Here is a 20,898-nt window from a genome sequence, read left to right as displayed (position 1 = left end):
CAGGAATTTATCTGAGGAATCCAGATTATGTGGCCACTGCTGAACCAGAGCAAAAAGCCTCCATCCTCTGGAAGGTAAACATGTTGGCAAGCAATGAGAACCAGCAACCAGCTCAATTACCCAACTGTTTCTGCTTCACCCACCCATGCCAGAGCCTCCTCCCATTACATCCAGGGGGGGTTACGGCTGCTGTCCTCTCTCTGTGCAAACAGTACCACCAAGGGGGTGGTGAACAACAACCAGGTCCCCACAGTCCACATGTGAACTCTCCCATAGCAGGCAGATAGAAGAGCAGCCTGGCAGAGGAGACGGCACCGTGTTTGCAATCAGAGGTCACAAGCGAAGCTAACTACTGCAGGTCTGCTACAGGGGAATGCAACAAACCAGAATGGTTTGCTGTTCCAGAGATAATGGTGGTGGTTTGCAAGTCTAAGAAAGCGGTTTTCCATTCTGGTCTGGCCTCAGGAAGCACGTACAGGGTTGACCAAGATATGTGAAAAGAGACAAGACGCTGATTAATCTCACAGAACTCTAGCTGGCAGGGCTGGCTCCTCGGAACAACTACAGACCCTCTGGGAGACCCTTGGAGAGGATTTGCGGCTGTGCTCCCGGCTCTCGTGCTCTCTCCCAAAACAACCTCCTGCCTCCTCTGTCCCCTGCCCTGCTGGGCTGACAGCCCTGGCTACAAGTCACCCCAGCATGCCAGCACCAAGGTGGGCAATGTCACCAGCATGGGGTCTGGCAGAGGGAGCTCTTTGGAAAACTCCATTTTCCCTTCATCTGCAACAAACTAAGCTGACCTCTCCATCCCTGAAGAATAACCTGGGTCCACCCAGCGCATTTTGGGCCTTTCCCGAAGGGATCATTTAACAGGAAGAGGAACGAGTCTCCAACACAAGTCTCAGGGCAGATACAAGATGTAATTCTTCACTGAGCATCGCAGCTGACTGAGAAGGAGAGCCACAGCAGTTCCTCTTTCACACAACCCAAAATAAATTGCATTCAAAATTGTTACCCTCCCACCGTTATCACAGTCATCTTTAAAAGTCGCATCAAACCAGTTTTAGCACTGGAGATCCAAATGAGGAAAAATGCCTTAAGCATTTTAACAGTCTTAATAAAAAGGCTGATACAAGCATCATTAAGACATTATCAAATCCAAAATAATACCTTTTGTTTTTCTGATTAAAAGTGTGGAGTTCTTTTCTGCTGACGGCCCTGCGGGCAGGTGATCTGCTTTACCAATCAGCTCAGGACAGACACCACTCAGCTTTGGGACCCTTGGCTCCTCACCCACCAGGAGATGGGCTCGGAGTGAAGCCCCCCGCCCTCCACCACTCCCAGCATCTCTGTTCTCCTCCAGTGTTTCCAGTAGCAACAACAGAGACCGGGGGCCACAGTAGCATTGGGACATCCCCACTCTCTAACGCCCTGAGCACACAGAATTACAGTCCCAGGTACGGAGCCGGCAAACAGAGCAGGGTTAGTACTTGCGATATCAAAGTGATGAGGCTCACAGCTCTACCTTACCCAAACATCCTTACGAGCCATTAGAAACACATTAAACCACAGCGGCACTGCAATCTTCCTCAGGGAACACCGGCAAACACGACCTGTCCCTCCTGCCATACCAGGACCACCCGCATCAGCCCACTTGGACACAGCGGGCAGCAGAGGCACCAGGCCAGAGCATCGCCAAATTTGCAAACAATTTTAGAGCAAAAAGAAAGCAAAGCCCCAGGCCCCCTCTCTGCCCATGTTTTCGGGCCGCACTCTGCCTTTTGCATCCCACCTGCGCTGCCTCTCATGAAGCCCACCTTCCAGCAGCAGCCCCGTCTCGGTGCCCCCTGCCCTTCCCATCGCTATCCGCATCCACCGCTATTCCCCAGGCCCCCCTGACCCCCGGGCAGTCGGGGGGGCTGGTCCCTCCCGCCCCTTCCCACAGGCTGAGCTGGGGGGGGGAGAGATTGCTGCGGCGGCGCTGGGGCTGTTTTCCCTAAGGAGACCCCGGGGCTCCCGCTGCCCGTCCTCGCCCACCGCCGGGGCCGGGGCAGAGCCGGCGGGGGGGGGGCTGCAGAGCGGCCCCGGTCCCTCCCGCCCCGCCACTCACCTGCCCGCCCGCGCCGGCCCCAGCCGCAGGGAGCCGCGGCGCGGCGGAGCCGCAGCCCCAGGGACCGCCCGGAGCCCCAGCGCGGCGGCCCGGTCCCGGTCCCGGTCCCGGTCCGGCGGCTGCCCATCGCGGCGCTCCGCGGCGGAAAGGGCGAGCGGCGGCGGCTCCTCCCCCGCCGGCGGCCGGTGAGCCCCGGGCCGGGCAGGGTCCGCGCACCGCCGCTGCCGGTCCGGCGGGCAGAGGGAAGGCCCGCTCGCTCCCTTTCCGCTTATTTCCTCCCACCACATCCCCGCCCCGCCGGAGACTCACAAGCCGTTCCTCCGGCGGAGGAAGCCGCCCGCCCCGGGGGAAAGGCTCCCGCTCTCGTCGTGCCCCCGGTCCCGCCCGGCGGCCCTTCTCCATCCCCGGAGCCGCATCTCCGGAACGCGCCGCTGAGTGACCCGGCGTCGGGCTCCAAGGGCTGCCCGGCAGCAGGGCCAGGTGTCGGTCAGGGTCAGGGGGGTGATGATCCAGGTGTTCCCCATTCCACCTGCAGCCACCTAAACCCGAGTCATCAACACGGCATCAGCGCACCTGGAACGCTCGCCCTGCCTCCGCTCCTGAGGGAGGGTTGGTATTCAAAGCGCTGCGGACGGTTCAGGCAGGATTCGGAGCCTCTTCATTAAGAAGAGAAGGAATTAGCGTGATCAGACTGGCCTGCGAACACCTCACACCTTTTTTTTTTTTTTTTTCTCCCATCTGACCTCTCAGGCTTTGAAAAGAAAACCACACGAGTATTACAAAGCACCCACAAAGGCCGTGTTTGCTTGCACAGCCCGGTGCCTCCTCCGTTTACAGCAAAGTTCCCTCCAGAAGTACAGGCGGGTTATTTCAGACAGGAAACATCACCTTTCTCTGCATTTTTAATGCAGCTTACATGTCAAAGCTCTTACCAAAGAAAAAGCGTCATACGGCCAAACCTTCCTGTCAGTTTTTGATGTATTTTCTCATTATAATTTCAGGGAAGTTAACCACACTCAAAACTTCCCTCTTGATCCTTTTGGTCTCATGCAAACTACCCAGAGGATCCAGATATAAATGTACTTTCTTGCCTGCAATTTCTTTCCAGTCTGTCTCAATTGCTCCTTGCTGCCATGGGAAAAACTTGGCGACATACTGGGCACGAGGCGGCCCAAGGGGCCTTTTCCCAGCTCCTTCTCTGCACTTCCCAAGCCGACAAAAGGAAAAACCCTCACTCTAACCCAGGCTCTTCCTTTCTGGCCTTCAAAGAAAATCACCCAATTCGTGATAGGAACCTGCTGTTCAGAGGGTGGAATCTGTGTTTTGTTAGCTACAGGAAACAGAAAAACTTCCAGACCCTGAAATTAAAGCCCCAGAAGGACAGAGGAGATGAGCTGGGGGATGGGGATCAGTTACTGCAGCAGTCGCTGGGTTTCAGAGTTACAGAAATTTTTATAGGCAGAAGGGGAACAAGGACAAGAAACGGCCTCCGTTCGTGGGCTGGAGGAGCCTCTTGCCTCTGACAGATAGTTTCCCCGCAATCATTTGTTGGAAAAACTGCAGTGTGGCCAAGTTGGTTTTGATATTCTTTTAAAGTATTTTTTCTCATTTGACGCTTTCGGCTTGTTTCTCAGGAGCCAGCCACGGCGGCACGAGCCCGCCTGGCCCTTTGGGGGGAGAGGGGGTGGAAAAGGGGGGGGCTGATCCAGCAGTCTGCATTTTTGCCTAAAGAGCAAAAAGGTGACACGAGAACAAACGAAAAGTGTTTCAAATTGCTGTAGGCCAAGATATTAACAGGAGTCCTTTGCATGCCCGTATCGCTGCCACGGCGGTTCCTGTTAATTAACCAAGGATGTAATTACATGCATGGCTCCATGGATTTATACGGGAGCCGCCTTCCCTGCAAGCAGGTCTCTGCGGGGCCGCAGAGAAGCAGCAGCATGAAGACAGCAGCTCCCGGAAAGCGTCTGAGAGTTGTGGAGACACCGATGGGGCTGGGCAGTGCCTAGCACAGCACTGAGACATGTGTTTTATTGAAAGAGAGCAGAAGGCATCTACCCATAAATACCCCCAGGCAGTGACCCACGGGGGACAGGCAGGGAATGTCAGAGCTTGCAACCTTGGCTCTGCCCAGAGGCTTTAGCACCAGCCTACCTTCTCAGGGAAATTAAACCAATATGGATAAATACATATCAAAGAGCTCAGCGGTTCAAAAATAACCTTGAGGGTTCACTGAGGAGGCTCAAAAGGAAACGCTGGGGATTGTGTCTCAAGTCTCAGGAGATGCTGTCTCCAGCTCCCGAGAAAACATCTGACGGAAAGAAGCATAAACTGTTTGTTTGCTCTGAAGCTGCCCTGGCAGGGTGATTTTTAGTGTGTAAATTCTTGTTTAGGAATTATCTTTTTACTTTGTTTAAACTTTTTTACTACTTGGAGCTAATCACAGAGCATTTTACGCTAGCCAGGCAGGGGATCAATTCCCAGTGATAGGTGAGCGCCCAGGAGTAAGGCCACAGAGGCTGTAACAGAAGGAAAATGAGAATATTTCGGAAACAACCCTCTTCCTTCATGAAAAATAACCAAACGAGTGGCAGAGCCCGTCTGAGCGTGGGTCGGGTGCCGCTGCTCTCAGGCCAGCACCAGCGGAGCTCTGGGTCGGGGCTGCCGCCCGCCCGGGCTCCCAGGGAGGGACCTGAAGTTACTTTGGGACCGAGGTCAGCATTTCAGCGTGATTCAACAGCTGAGCCTGAGACTGACCCCGCGGGTGGGCAGGGAAGAGGAAGGAGCAATGCAGAATCCTCTTCATCACATGTCACACCGAAAACACTAATAATCACATTCAGTTCGGCTTTTCTACTTCCTACCTCTTCGAACGGGATCCAGACCCCTGACCATATTTTCCACCACGTAACAGGCAGCGATTTCTCAGGGGGGTTCAGAAGTCCCCAGAAACAGGTCCCTGCAGCCATGGGTGGCATCCCACCACACCCCATGCCTTCAAGCTACGGGTCCCCTCCCTTGCATGGACGCTGCAGCCAGAGCGCGGCCCCGGTGCTGAGGGCAGCGGTGCCAGTCCCCGCACGGCCACCGCTCCCGGCATGGCCACGCACCCTCGTGGCGGCCACCCTGCAGCCTCCCCCCCCCCGGTCTCTCTCCCTTTCCACCGGTTCAGGCAATGACAGAAAAACAGATCCCAATCCCCGTCTTCTCCCCCAAAAACCAGGGCATCGAATGCACAGGCACACACCAGGCAAGGAACGAAGGGCTCATGCTCAGGCTACAAACCAACAGAACCAGCACAAGAGATTTTCATGTAAAGAGAGAAGAAGAATAACTCAGCTGTGACAACATATCAACAACAGCTAAATTTAGCGGGTTATTTTCGGAGATCCAGATGCTGGGTAAATACAACCTTATTATTTCATGCAGGGGCAAAAGTTCAGCAGAGTCCCTCGTGCTTCTTTTCTCTATTATTTCACCATGTCCAGCCACAGAAGGCCACTTTTGAAATACTGTAATATTGTCACTGCCTGGCTGCACTGAAAGAAGCTGTGAGCTCAGTCCCCATCCCTCAGCAGTTAGAGGAGGCCGCTGCTTAATGACATTTGCAGAGCATCCTACTTTTGGCGAGGCCTGATGCTGCTATCGGCAGGAATTTATTCGGAGGATGCAGTTTTCGCATGCATGGCTGGTGTTCGAGCCTTTCCTTTCTGCTTTGTCCAGAACAATACATGGGAAGCCAATGTCAGAGAGGAAGCGGAAGGTTAGGAAATCCATGGAAACCCGGCCCCGGCTGGGACTGCTCCAGCAGGACGGCTCGGCACTGCACAGCGGGCTCTGTGTCCCACACAGCCTGGAGTTGCCCACAGGAGGGGACCGCAGGGCAATGTGAGGTGGGGTCCTGCCGCTGGGCAGGGCGGTGGGACAGCAGGGACACGGGGCTACCCGCTCAGACCGCAGGGAAGGAGGGCTTGCCGCAGCATCAGGGGAGCAGGCACTCCCTTCCAGGTAGCACACTGCACAGTTTGGCCTGTTTTGTCTCAAAAATCAAAGTTCTGGGTTTTTTTTTCTTCAGTTAAATTGTCTGAGAGACAGGCTGTGACCCTGCCCGTGGAGGTGGGTTACTGGCAATGACTGTTCAGTGGCACAGGCATGGGAGATGCCCCACTGGGCTGGCAGCCGCTGCCAGGAGGAGACCAAGTGCCCCTGCTCCTGCTGAAACATTACCTCCAAGCGAGCAGATGAAATCCAAGTTGTTTTCCACCGTTACTGCTGAGGGAGCTGAGCAGGGCATACCCAGCTGTTTTAACGACAGCAGGAAGCAGCAGCAACTTCATACAGCTGGCGTTCAGGGAAGCGGCCGTGGCAGCACAGCCCCAGCTCCCAGCTGCTCACAGGCAGGAACGGGAGTTCCTGGGAGCTGGGAAGGGGTCCGGCTGCACCTCGGGAAGCGGCTCAGGGAGTTTGCCCGGTGTGGTGGGAGAGCGGCACTGCTGCAGGGGGGAATCAGGGGCAGGCTCCAGGAAGCAATGGAAGAGCCAGGAGAGGCACGTTCCCAACAGTTACCCAGATAAATGCAGAACCAACTCAACCCTGCCTCATGCCTTTATCTCAAGAGCTGAGGTCCTCTTGGCACCCACTCCAAAGACGTTAAAGAATCATCAGGGGAATGAATGGTGTCTCCCGAGAGCACTGTCTGAATGCTTCCTTAAGTGAACCCCATTTGTCAGAGCACCTTCTGGGGATGGTTAGCTAAGAGGACAGCACGTGACTGCATCGGTCTCTTCTCAGAGCTTTAAAAACCTCAGCAGAGCATACGAACTGATGGCAGGCTTGCTCCAAGTCCAGCATAATTCACGTGAAAGGGAGAGCTTCAACCGTGCTCCACTGGCTTTCACGTTGTGGGGCACCATGCCGCTGCAGATTGCAGGGACGCTGAGTAGCCTGCCATGGCTCCAGTCGATGCATCAAATCACAGGTGACAAATTCTTCGGTGTAAAACTGCGCAGCTGCTCGCGTACGTGAGGGCTCCGGCTCCTCCTGCCCTCAGACCCCTACGCAGGTGTGATGCCATGGTGGCCAAGCATCCCTCCAGCAGCGCGGAGCTTGTCAGGCTGGGAGGTGGACATGCGGCCAGGACGGTGTTGGCTGGGATTGTTGTGAATGTAGCTGAGCCTTTACCAAGGGACTTGGATTTTACAGGCAGTTCTAACCAAGGGGAAAAAACCTATAAAAATACTTCCAGAAAAAATCCCGCCACTGATGCGATCTGTAAGTCTTCCCTGCCCCATCCCTTGCACAGGGCTCTTTAACCCTTTTTAACAAGCTCTTGATATTCTCGTTGTTAATCTCTCCCGTGAAAAGACAAGAGAGACCACCCAGGATTACCTCTGGAGCTCCACTCACAAAGCACCTTTTGTTGCCCAGAGCTTTCCTGTGCTCCTGGCCTCTTGCGCCGGCCAGGCTCAGAGCTGCCCTAACCCTTATGTGGATGAAAAACGAGAGGCCGGGTCATTGCCTTCAAGTTAGGGGAACTGCTCGGAGATCCCCAGGCACATCCCGCAGGCTCCCTGCAAGGCGGCGTTTCCCGTTTCACAGCGCCGGAGGCTCCAGCCGGCAGCGTGGGCAGCACCGCTCCTCCCCGCCTTCACTGCCAAGAGCCATCATCTGTGGGACCTGTTTTGAGCTCTGTGCCGAAAGCAGAGGAGCCGACACAGGGCAGAGGAGCGCTCCAGGGTCCCTCCGCTTCAAGAGCTGCTGAGGGCTAGTGACCGCAAGCTGACCGTAGGACTGGGCCAGGTTTACTTCTGGAGGTGTTGCTGAGCAAAGAGCCTCCATTACACCAACCAGTGAAATTATAAAATGCAGGACCTCCACCCCTCTTGCCCACGAGCTGGGCCACGCTTGGCAGTGGGACTGTTTCTCCGGGGTGGAACACGAGGACAAAGCGAGATCCAGAGCATTTCTTCGCAGCCCACAAAGCAGCAGCCAGGACCAGCAACGGTCTTTCGGACAAGTTTGGCAGTAGGGCCCTGCAGCATTCTTAAAACGAGCCGCTAGCTGCATCCCATCCGAGAGCGCACAAACCCCGTCCGCATCCCTGGTGCCCAGCCCCGCCGGCACACGCCTCCTCCTCCTCCTCCCGCAGACCACCGCCAGCCTCCAGCCTCCTCAGCACCCGTGAGCCCCCCGTAGCAGGGTGGCCCCGACCCCCAGCCTCTCCCCCCACCTTTGCAGAGGGACGGTTGGGGTAGAAGCAGCCCGTGGACACGCGCACAATAACACAGATCAGCCTGGAGCTGCACCGCAATTCTCTCCTACCCAGCTGTCGCTGGTGAGACATCTCAATCATGCAAACCTGAGGGGACTCCAAGCCAGGGGAGACCCTCCTTCCTACGGCACGGCAGTTCCAAGGCTCTGGAGCTCCTAACGAGCTTATCTGCAGAGCATGAAGAGGTTCACCACAAAGAAGAGAGGAATTGAAAAGGAAACAGAAAGGAGCAGAGCCGCTGCTGGGCCGGGCGAATGGCTGACCACGTCGGCACAGCTACAGCAGCACACGCACGCCGGCGAGGGGGCTTGCGCCTCTCCGCAGGACTGCTGCGCGCACACAGCGGCTGGGATTTCACACCGCTAACTGGTAATTACTGCAATGTGCGGCCAAGCCGCGTTTGCAGCCAGGGTGGGGAAAAGATGGGGCAAAGGAGAGGCTGGGCACGTCTTGGGGGGGTCCCTCCTGCACTGCTGGGGCTCAGCGGGTGCCCTGGCTGGCACTGCCTCGCGCCAGTTGCCTTCGCTGCCCCTTTGAAAAATAACAGTTTGGAGAGAAAATCATACTGCTGGCAGAAGAAACCAGAAGCCCAGCAAGGGGACAGTCCTCCTCGTAATCCCTGCCCGCCCCGCAGCGAGAGGATTCCTGCCCTGAAAAACATTGTCACAGCTTACCTGCATCTTTTTTATCTTCCAGCAACGTGAAACACTGTGAAAAGAAAGAAAAAAGAACAGAAATCATTTTGTTATCTTTTTTATTTTCACATTCATGACTCCTACCACTTGCATTTGGGCTCAGTTCCCACTCCAGCCTCCTCTCTGCCAGGAGAGGAGCTAGGGCCAGCAGTACCTGCTCCAGCTCTGAGGGCAATCAGAGCTCTAGCAAAGGCTTGTCCCACTGGCTTCAAAACATCAGTGCCAAACATGGCCCAGAGCACTGGGCAAATGCAGCACACCCACTACCATGGATCCCTGCCTGCTGGAAGCCATCGGAGGAGAAGCAGCAGCCGGGACCAGGGGCTCTGCATCCCTGGGGTGGGCAAGGAGCTGGGGAGAGACGGAGGGCTGGAGTGACAGACCTTTCTGCCTGACAGCTTGAAAAGGACACTGCAAAATTGCCAGAGAGGGAACAGGTAGGCAGGCAAGGGCTGTCAGATCCACAGCAAGGGATCAAAACAGAGCTTAGGAGGACGCGGTCTCTTCCTCCGAGTGTGCAGGCCACAGTGCTCTGCACCGCAGGTGACACCCGTGAGCCACCCGCACACCACGCACCGTGCATCACACCCGGGTCCGCTCCCGTGCTGGAGCCGGGTCTGGCTCTGAACGGCAGTGGGGAAGCCTTGGTGGGGCAGACCCTCGCTCCAGCAGAGGAAGCACAGGTCTGGGGTCCCCCCGAACACGTCCCTCGGTACCTGTGCAGCTGCACAGATGGCAGTGGAGATGTCCACATTTTAATCCCATTAGCAGGTCTGGGAGCAGAGAGTACAATGGTGTCTGCAGGCACGGAAAGCCAACAATAAAGAAAGGAAAAAAAAAAACCAAAGCTGAAAGCAGGCTGGGCCTTCGCTCCCCAAGCCTCCCCACAGGCGCAGCACCCGGGGTGGGGAAGTGGCCACCAGCACCATGCACAGGGGCTGCACTCTGTGGGGACAAAGCCAAGGGAAATGGGATTTACAGATGGCAGAGCCTTGCCAGCACGCGGGAGACGACGGTGATTTGCACGGAGGTGGAGGAGCAGGAGGGTCCCGGTGCTGCTCGGGTCCCGAGGCAAGCGCGGAGCCCAGGGCCCTCCCCAGGCCCCTCTCCAGGCGCAGGCGAGCCCCCTCCAGTGCAGCCGCAGCCCTGCCGAGCGGGGCCAGAGGTGCCGGCAGGGCAGCGGGGATCGCTGCAGGAATGCAGCGCGCTGCTGAGCCGGCCTTTCCCACGGGCCACCCGGGACCCCTCTTCCTGCTGGGGCAGCGGGGCTGGGGATGACCCGGGGGGAGATGGGCTTAACCATCTCCCCGCTGCCGGGCGTCTCACGGCAGCGCCTGCCCGAGAGGTGCCCATCAGCGGGGCCGGGGTTATTGCTGCAACCCCACCGCGCGCCTGTGTTTGCAGTGGGGGGTCACCGGGCTCCTCCAGCTCATTTGGCGTTGCTGAATCGGTTCCCACTGGAGAGAAGTGCAGGGAGCCGCTGCTCCTGCTGTGTGCTTGGCTCTGTCCTCCTCAGGGAGAGCCTGTGCAGACGCCTGAGCCCCAATCTGTCAGTGTGTGGGCAACTGGAGAGCATCAGAGCTGAAAATATTTAGACAGAGAGATGATCACTGGGACCCCTGTCATGTCTGTTATCATAAGCTCTGCAACCACCAGCCCTGCAGCTGACACATGCGGTAGATGCCCACAGCATGGGGCAAGGTCTGGTGGGCGATGAGGTAGGGCTGTTCTCCATAGCAAGGGCAGGGAAAGCTGGTCCTTGTCCTCAGGCAGCTTTGGGGAGCCTCCTCTCCCCTGCCATCGTGTCTTGGCCCTAACACCTTCTTTTTCCCATGAAATCTCCCACCAGCCGCAGCTCCACCTCGTTTAACCTCGAAAGCTTTAATCCCACAGACAGAGCCCTGCTCATTTCTTCCCCTTCAAGAAATTCCTCTGCTGTTCATGTCAAGTAGCTGAGCAACACCAGCACGGGGAGGAAAATGGGAAACCAGGCTGAAGCAGGAGCTGCAGCCCCACACGAGGCCATTGGTGCTCACCGAGGGAAATCAGGAGGGTGGTGTCCTCCATCCATTCGGTTTCCCCCAAAGCCCACCCAGCCGCTCGGCCCTGGGAGCTGCTCTTGGCTCCGGCTGGGCAGAGCTGCTCCCCGGCTGCCCCTCTCCCAAAGCCTCGTGCTCCACAGGGACTTGTCCAGCACCTGTGGGACACAGGTGGGGATCAGCCAGGTCTCATTTGCTGGTGGGGAGTAGCTGCTGTGGAATTGAAGTGGAAATATGGGAACGGCAGTCTGCTGACAGAAGGAGGAGAGAGAAATGAAGCGTCCACCAGAATACGTTGTGTTGCTGCAAGCAGAGCAATGGGAAACTTAAAACCAGCAAAGGAAACCATGCAAAGAGCACAGCCACTCCTGAACTTGGGAAGAAGGCAGCTCTAACATCTACCAGGGAGACCCTTATCACCGTTCTGGGGTTTTGCGATGCCAAATTCAACAAGAGTCTCATGGGCTGAGCTAACGAGGAAGCGCAAAATGCAGAAACATCATTTTGGCCCTAGCCTCTGAGCATCGGGGAAGCTCCCATCCAGGCAGAGTCCCCCATCCCTCACTGCTGGGTCCCCGCTCCAAGAGAAGCACCTCTTTGCTTACACCTGAAACAGATTTTCTTTTTCCCTGTGGCAGATAGCTAGAGGTGGTGAGCCAAGGGACTCTCACCCTTGTTCTCCTTGAGCCCATCCCTTCTGAGTGTAAAGGCCACCTATCTCACGGCAAATAGTCAAATATCTTCTGGAGCCTCCGATTGCCTGGAGTTTCCCTTATTGCAGGCCCCTGGCCACGACACCTCTGTGTCCAGGGGTGACAGTGGGGGGGAAGAGCCCCAGAACCAAAGGACAAATTTACTCCCAGACCCGTGAATTACTTTAGCCCACGCTCAGTCCCCACGCAGCTCCAGGCATCCTGCAAAAGCATTTTCTAAGCAAGAAGGAGATAAAAAAATCAGGTTAATTTGTAAAACTGGAGGGTTCAGGTGGTGAAGTATCCTCAGACAGGGAGGGGGGCGGGGAATGTGTCGGGGTGGGGAGAAGCACCGCGTGCTGCCAGAGGAGCAGATGCAGCTGGGGGGGGGCCCGGGAGAGCGAAGGCAGGAGCCAGCCCACAGCTCCCAGCAGCTCGCCGTCTCCTCCCCACCACCCACACCAGTGGGGCCACCGGACCCTTCGTCAGGCTCAAGGTTATCAGCAGTCTGCCGGTTGCTTTCAACTTTGCTCAGGTCCGTGGGCACCGGGGAGCCCAGCGCGGGCCAGGCTGGAGCCCTTTGGGAGCTGTAGCTCTGCAAGGGGGAATGCAGGACCCGGTCCCTGCGTCCCTGTCGCCATGAGCACGATGGCAATGACAACACGCAGCTCACAGGGATGAGAAGGGTTAACAAGGACTTGCTAAGCTCTCTGGAGACAGCAGGGACAAGACAGCTACTAATATTATTAATGAATTTCACAAATGTCATTTTTAGACTCAACTATTTTAAGCTTTGCATTGAAACCCCGGGGGAACAGCGTGCATTCCACATCCATTTCACCAAGGCAGATCCACTCGCTTGACACAGCCTGGTGTACAGCACTGGTTGGAGAGAGATTTTACTGCTTTTTCCAATCTGAAGCTCCTGAAATCCATACTAACAATAACTCCAAAACCTACCCGGCACACCTACCACTGCACTGCACAGGCTGCGATACAATAAACCCAACACAACAAACGGGCAGAGAGGGAGACAGAGTTGCACATTATTAAGGCGACAGATGAGGAATTAAACCCAAACGAAAAATACCAGATGCCATGAGAACCACTGCTGCAGGAAATTAAAAACTCGGGGCCTCCGGTCTCGCTGTTCCTTTGTCATCCCGCTCACAGCCGCCCCGTCCCTCCAGGTCGGCAAAGCCAGACGCAGTCCCGCTGCTGCACCGGGAGCGACCCGAGCCTCCAGGCGAGCCCCAGTTTGCAGGGGTGCCCCCAGCCCAGCTCCCGGCTGCACCACCCAAGCCACGCATGGCAGGACCTGACTTGGCGTGTGCAGACCACGTCTGGGGGCTGGCAGGGTGCATGCACACACACAGAGCCCACCGACAACCGCATTATAACCACTGGTGCTGCATCCATACACGCATGCTGCCCGCGTTCGGCCGGGCGCAGCACCCTGCCTGCCGGCTCCGGGACGTGGGTACCATCGCTGAGGGGTAGTGGGCGACAACAGGGCACACTGACTGATGCATCCGCATGCGGCCCATCCAAAATTAACCTTTCACGCGCATGTGGGGTGCGGGCATGACATCCCTCCGGAGCAGGCGTCAGGCACCGTGCGCAAACCCCAGCCCCGCTAGAGACGCCTCCCCCACCGTCCCTTCCGGCAGCTTCTCCCGAAATTAGGAGGGTGTCGAAAGACAGACACCATTTAAATAGACCGTTCCTTACCTTGGCTCTTTTGAAGCAAGCCCAGAAAAAATCCAGCAATGGCATGATGGGCCGGGCAGGGGGGCCGGTGCGGAGCCCCCCTAGACCGCGGCGCTGCCCCCGGCCCTGGGGGGAGCCCACCCCGGCACCCCCATGGCTGCTGCCTGCGGCACACAGAGCTGGGCAGAGCCCCAGTGCGGGCAGGAGCTCGGCACAGGCAGGGAGGGAGGGAGGGAGGAGGCAGCGCTGCCTGCGGAGGCGGGCCAGCGATTCAAACCCTGCACCGTTATTCAGTTGGTTGCGAACAGGCTTGGACGACGATTGAAATTCCCTGAAGACTGAGAGTTTTAAGCAGCTCCAGGCTTTCCTTCCTGCCTCGAATGCACCGAGCAGCGCCAGTTCCCAGGCAGCGGGAAGGAGCGAAGGAAAAGAAACACCCCCAGAGGAGAAGAAATGGGAGTTTCGCTGTCAAAGGCACATGTAGGACGTTGGAAACCCAAACCCCAGACGGTTTAGGTTTTCACTCCAGCCCCTGCTCCAGCTCACCAGCAGCAGCCACAGATGCGCTCCAGAGGGCTCCCGATGCTGTCCCCTCCAAGGGCAGCGGGCACCGCGTGGCAAACCTGCAGGTCTGACCCCAGCAGGGAGAAAAACATCAGGGGGGGTGAAAAACACCCCCCCAGTCATCAGACGCGGCCTGGCCATTCACTCCAAGTCTATTCACAGCTCCTTACCTTCCTTCTGCTAACATTTGTGCAAGCTTAGCATTTGTTCACAAGAAGGACCATAATAAAAGGCAACACCACAAACTTTTGTGCAAGCCATCCGGTGCACGGGCCCCCAGGCAAGAAGTCTTCTTGCAGGCACATAAGCAAACCTCACCAGCTAGTGATTTACGAGATTATATCAGAAAAGCAACAGCAAGTTGATCAGCAGTGACACCCGGGCTGAGCCACACTCCCACAGGACACTTGGTGGATGCCCAGCGAGCCAGTAGCACTGCTCCTGCCCACTGCCCGCCCCAGGCATCCCCCCAGGGGACGATCCTGCCCACGCACAGCCCAGAGCCCATGCACGCTCGCGGGTAGCACGTCCTGGCCTGCAGGAGCGCGGTAGCTCTGCCCCAGGACAAGAGGCCATTTGTAGCGCGATACCCCAGCAGTTGGTGTGTGCGGCAGCTGAGCCCACTGCCAAATGTCAGTGAAGGCAGACGAGGACGCGGCGCTGGGCCCCCCTGAAGCAGGGCCAGTGCCTCAGCAGACCGCTCCTGCCTGTCCTGGGGCCACCTTCACTGCTTTTCCCTGCCTGTCACCAGTGCCCTTCAGACTGTCTGGCTTTGTGCATGCGGGGGGCACCGAAACAGCCTCAAGACGCTGGCGGAGGGGAAGACCATCAGGGAGAGGAACAGAGGAGCGAGCAAAGTGCGAGCAAGCCATGGTTGGCAGGAGCCAGCTCGGTGGCACTGCAAACACAGGACATCCCATGGTAGGTGGCAGCTCCTCCTGGTCACAGCCACCACCGCTGCTGAGCCGAAGGGGCCTGCTCGGATCCCAAATCTCCGTTACAGCAGGATCGGTGCCAGCCTTGCTGGTGCTCTCTGCGGTGAAGCAGAGATGGCGGTCACAGCTCCTGGGAAGCAGGAGTAGGGGAATAAGACAAGGGCAGGAGCACAGAAGATGCAGCAGAGCTGGAGAAGCTGCACCTGCCTGGCAAAGATGGCATCGGGCATCCCACAGACCTGATCCACACCCAGGCCACCCCCCCGGATCCACTGAACTGCTCCGGCGGCACCGGCATGGCCCCGGCGGCAGCACACGAGCGGCGTCAGCACCGGCGCCAGTTCCAGCTGCCTCCTTCCATCTCCCCCTTGCTCATTCCTCAGCGGCATTTTGGCATCACTCCCAGGCTTGGCACCGGCCACAGCTCCTCTGCCGTGTCCCCTGTGTTACTGGGCCAGCGCAGCAGGGCTGGGGGCACCAAGGCACAGCATAAGCTTTGTGTGGTGGCCTCTTTTCTCCTCCTTTAAATGCCCGGGGCTGGGAAGACAGCCTCACGTCTATGGGACACTTGCCCACGGTCACCTTTCCTAGCAAACGTTTTACCCGTATGAGGGGGCATGTAGGAGTTAAAGCCAGAAGCTGCTACCTGAGAGTCAGCCACCCTCCATTACCCACTTGCCTCAAGGGCCATAGTTTTTATTCTGAGGACTTACAAATAATTCCCTGCAATGGACAAAGGCAGCTGGGACAAGCGCCCATTTCCAGACATCCCCATCCAGCTCACTGGGTACCGCTGCCATAGCGTGGAAGCTGCCAGGGGACCCACCACCATGGCAGAGCTGCTGAACAGCATCGCCACCATGAGATCCTGCAAAAGGCCTTCCTGGCCATCGTCACTCCGGGCAGCTCTCACAGGAGGGACCGTCCCTGCAGGGACGGCGGCATTGACCGGCTCCTCGTCCCACCAGGGGCTTGCCTGTCCGCTCTGCTTCAGGGGGAGGACGGGCGACTGTCCGTTCCAGCTAGCACAGGCAGCACATCAGGCGGCAAACAGACATCTGCAAGGTAATCATGACAGACCGATGGAGATGGCTCTGTCCTGCCAAACCCAGGAAAGTCCTTGTGGAAACGGGCGCAGCCCTGCAGCTTTAACCCTAACTATACGAGCCCACCAGAAAGGCTCTGCCAGAGAAACGACCCCACAAGCACCTCACTTCACTGCTTGCTCTGGCGGCATTAAGTCCTTCTCCCATTTCCTCCAAAAGCAAAAAAAAAAACCAAGTTAGTGCAAATAGAAGAAAGCTGTCTCCTTCCCAGGGCCTGGGAGACAAACCACAGAGGCTTCTGCATACTTGTGTAGCTTCTTCCTTCCTATCCAGTCATCCCAAAAGCATTCAAGTAATTTTAAATCTAGAATCCTTGTTCAGCGTACCAGGATACTATCCTCGGTAAGAATAGGTCTTGGGGACTGGATCCCCTGTGAAGTGGCTGAAGCCTGTACACACCAAAGCGGGTGTTTCTGCCAAGTGATGCCAGGGCACGGGCTCCACTGCTGCATTCGTCTCTTCCCAACATTTCTAATGTACCTGCTCCACAGACTTCTACAGGAAAAACAAAAGCAATTTGTATTAATTCTCTCTCTCTATATATAGATGTATCACTATGACCTTCAGACTTATGTGAAAGCCCATTTTAAACTCGAGTTAATTTTAAAAGGCTAATTCTAAGGAAAACTCCACACTGTACAGGCTTGCTAAGAGTTTCCCACCCAGCAGATGCCCACGCTGCCCAGAGCTGGGACAGACACCGGGATGGCTCACTAATCAGACCCAGCACTGCGACAAACATCTTGCTTTCTCCGTAAGTCATAGGACAGGGCCAGTATTTTGGAGGACAGGTACAACCTCTTCTCACAGCAGATCATCACCCAGAGGATCCCATGTCGCCTCCGAACAGGCCTGAGGCCAGGAGCTATTCCTGTCCCATTGATGAGCTATTGCTGTCACGGCTGTTGCTCAGCAGCACCCAGGCACAGTATTAATAACAGCTAAAGGCTGGCAGCCTGCCAGGCAATATCCTTGCCGGCAAGAGAAGCCACCATCGCTGCTGGTACCACTCCCGAAGGCTGGCCCCACTTTTGCTGGAAAACATGGAGCATCTCAAGAGACGTGAGCAGGGGGCAAGCCGCGCCTGGCCAGCGAGCAGCCCCAGCGAGCCATTAGCATGCAGTGATTTTCCACTTGCTGCTGTGTGCAGGCATTTCCCTGAGGTCAGGAAGGGAGCAGCTACTGCAGAGCAGGCGTTTGCCCTATTAGCATAGCGGGAACAGTAACCCTTTTCTTTTAATAACGCTGAATTGCTGGGCGGGTGCTGACGGGGCAGGGCTGGCAGCGCCGGGCAGGGGCTGTGACACCGACACCGCGGCGGTGGCGAGAAGAAGGGGTGGAGAAGACGTGAAACCTGCTGCCCACGGGAAGTGTCACCAGGGAGGCTGCAGAGACCTTGCCTTTCCAAGGACAGGGCTGAACCCCTCCTGTGCTGGACCAGCCGCCCCGTGCCAGCACACGGCACCCCACGGCTGGGGCTCGGGCTGCGATGCCAGCCCCGGCACGGACCTCGGCGCTGGGCTCCAGCCGAGAGGCCAACGGTCTCTGCTGGGCTTGGTGCCCTGCTATTGAAGAGGCACCGGGCACCGCAGCAGCTGGACCACAAGAAGCCTGCTGAGATACGTGAGCATTGAAAAGCAGCAGAAGACATTCCCCAGCTTCCCGCTGTCCCACGGCCGCCCCGTACTGCCGGTGAGGCGGCGAGCTCCCTGCCCGCCTGCCACCACTGCCTTTCCCTTAAAAAGTTCGTCATTAAAAACAATGACAACATGCATGCTCCAGCCTCTGATGGAGCATTCGGGAACATGAGAAAACTGTTAAGATCCAGATTTTTTTTTTTTTTTTTTTTTTTTTTTTTTTTTTAACAGATGAGAGTCGAAACTCTGGTTTTCATTCTGAAAACAAGCCATTCAAAAAGAAGTCATGTTGTCTCTTGGACCAGGTACCTAATTTTGTCACTCATAAGGGGGCTCCTGGCCTGTGCTGCTCAACCAGACGTCACCAAACATCCCACTGGCGGTGGCCCCAGCTCATCCGCCCTGGGGAGCAGATCAGTCCCGCTTGGCAGAAAGCACCGTGCTGGAAGAGGTCACACAGCACCAGGAGGGATGCCGTGGGATGGCGATCAGTACGGGAAGTTTTGGCCAATGCAGGCTCGATTACGAAAGATCACCATCCAACGTGATCAGCCTTGACACACGCACGCATGCAAACAAAGAGCCATTTAACGATAAAGGAGAGTTACTTCCAGCAGGGCAGCTGCTGCTTCTACTTTGAGGAGCAACAGACAAGCTATGAATATGCCGCCTGGGCTGGTGCTGTGACCAGGACAAGGGGAAATGCCCGGCCTTTGCCTGCGGGGCACATGCCACTCACCTGGCAAACCAGCCCGTTCCTGGTGCTGCAGCCACTGCCCGTGCCCCGGGCACCCTGTGCGAGGGCTGGAGCAGGGCAAGCAGCTCGCCTGGTGGCCAGGACACATGCCTGGCCCCACTCCTGCCCGAGCGCACCGTGTCGGCGCCTTTGGGGATGTTTTCCTCCTCGTAAACGAGCCAGCATCAGCAGCATCGTGCTCGGCCGTAGCTCCTGCCGGGAGGCGTAAGCGGGGTCCCGGGGCACGGGCGGGAGGTGCTGGGGACGGGCACTGCCTGCGAGGGAGGATGCGGGCAGTCGCTCGGCTGCCGGGATGCCACGCGCTGCCGCAGGCTGCACGGGAGACCCAGCACCGGGGGAAAGCCTCCCTCTCTTGACGGACAATTAGGCAATTACTTAATCCCCACGTGCCAGCTCCTGCGGCAAAAGGAAACTTCACTCCGGTGAGCAGGGCAGCACCCCTGTAACCCTTCTGGGGCCAAAGGCGTAAATCCCCCATCCCACAGCAATAGAGCAGCCAGCTGGTCCCACGGGCATCCCCCCGGCAAGTCCCTTCCCAAAGGCCGAGACAGAGGAGTGGGATGTCACCCTCTGCCAGCACCTGTGGCACTTGCATCCTGCTAACACTTCACTCTCCAACGCCAATTATGTTTTTCCTTAGCCCAGACGCACACTGGACTCCCTCAGAAGACCCAAGGGCCCCTTGCCTTATCCATGGCTGCAAGAAGCCCCCCGCCCTCCCCAGTCCCCTCAAAGGTCCTGGCAAAGGCTGAATCTGTGCATTTCACTGCAAAGAATGGTCTGGTTTGTAAATACCAGTGCATGTATTTACAAATACTGATTTATTTAGTATACACACAAAAGCCAAATAAACTTTTCAGATGACTAGTCCTCACAGGCTCGCAAAACTCCCCAATTTCACTAAATAAGAGATGCCATCACCGAAAAAATTAGTCAAAGATGTTTTTGTGGAATTTCTGCTGCGCAAGGTGGGGTGTGCTCCTGCCCCAATTCACTGAGACTTCTACGGATCTATAAGCCCGCAGCTGTCAGCCAGAAAACTTGAAGACTTCAACAACAGGAGGTTTGCACCATTAAATTCTATTAACATAAAAACGTTAGCCTTGTTAACGAGCGTCCTGGCTCTCCCCCAAAGCTGGGTGCCCTCCCTCCCCGAGGCCAGCAGCCGCATGCCACCCAGGGCTCACCAGGACCCCCCACCTCTGTGCTCCCCAGGCTGCAGGTGAGGGCAGTGACACCACCAGCAAAAACCAACCTCCCGGACCCTGGCGGGTGAAGCAGAAATAACCGGGGGCCACAGCCATGGTGGACGTCCACCAGGAACACACTGAGCCAGGGCATCATGGAGGATCTGGGCGCCTGGCTCCATCCTTCCTCCCGCTCCTCCTTCTTCATCTACCCACGGTAGCTACTACCCACTGGGGACACTTGGTCTCAGCTTTTACACTATCGTTTCCAAATCCATGGGCTCGGCACACGAGCTCAGGTCATTCCTCACCACACGCCCCTCCCTCTGTCTGTATTTGAGGCTGACTGGTTTAAGTTTGGGATCTGGCAGTGCCCCGGGCTTGTGCTCAGCGTGGGGGAAGCGCGCTATTTACATGCATTTAAAAGAGCATGACTGATATGGTAACATTTTTGAGATACTATAGACAAGTTACACAAATTACAAATAGATCTGAGTGATACAGAAGGAAAATGGCTTTGAGACCTGTATACCTAACCAATTTTAACTCTATTTAGATTCAAGTACCTAAGAGTGTCTGGGAAGAGTCTACAAAGATTCCCATGCTAGACAGAACCCCAGCAGAAACACACTGCTATGCCGTAGTTTTCATATAGGCACCTTGGAAAGAAAACAAAATATAATACAGGCTGCATTTTTATGTGTAAACAAGTCGCATAAGCAGAATGCTCCCAGGCAGCTTTCCCTTCCCATGGGAATATTACTGAGCTGCTAGAGCCTGGCTGGGACATTAATCCTCTGCCCCCAAAGGCAGGCGCCAGACCAGCACAAGGAATTGCGAGCATCTCTTATTATTAGCAAGAGCAGGGAGGCTCCTGTGGCAAATGTATAGGAAAGCAAAGGGCTGTGCTATTAACAGTCACAGGACAGCCCAAGCCCTGGGGCACAGCCTGACTCCATCCCAGGGGCTGGATGGAGGGGGACAGTCCCGAGCACCCGTGCTCTCCGCACGAGCTCAGGCCCAGAAACGCAGCCAGTTTAGCAAGGGGCTGCCTGGGACCCCTTCCCCTTCACAGCCAGCCTCTCCTGCCTGCACCGGAACAGCAGCTGCAGGGCAGAAAAAGTAGATTAATCCCCCTCCTGCCAAAGCCAAACCCTGCCCTGCAGCAGGGCTGTCTGAGAGCAGCACAGGGAGG

At 56.7% G+C, this 20,898-nt stretch overlaps 1 protein-coding gene across 6 annotated transcripts in view; it reads right to left on the bottom strand.

Annotated features, from left to right (window-relative positions):
• STARD8 (StAR related lipid transfer domain containing 8) overlaps window positions 1-20,898 on the bottom strand; it is a 90,522-nt gene that overhangs the window by 52,730 nt on the left and 16,894 nt on the right. For 4 of the 6 annotated variants that reach the window (XM_041119095.1, XM_029996912.2, XM_041119096.1 and 1 more), the window contains one exon: window positions 9,056-9,089. In XM_041119095.1, the coding sequence (XP_040975029.1) occupies window positions 9,056-9,089 (34 nt within the window). Of the gene's footprint in view, window positions 1-2,110; window positions 2,192-9,055; window positions 9,090-13,538; window positions 13,729-20,898 lie in introns of those variants that run through there. The other 2 variants (XM_029996915.2, XM_029996919.2) reach the window with 2 other exon arrangements.

Source organism: Aquila chrysaetos, chromosome 21 (genome assembly GCF_900496995.4).
Source record: "Aquila chrysaetos chrysaetos chromosome 21, bAquChr1.4, whole genome shotgun sequence".
NCBI lineage: Eukaryota > Metazoa > Chordata > Aves > Accipitriformes > Accipitridae > Aquila > Aquila chrysaetos.
This window is presented reverse-complemented; position numbering and strand designations above follow the sequence as displayed.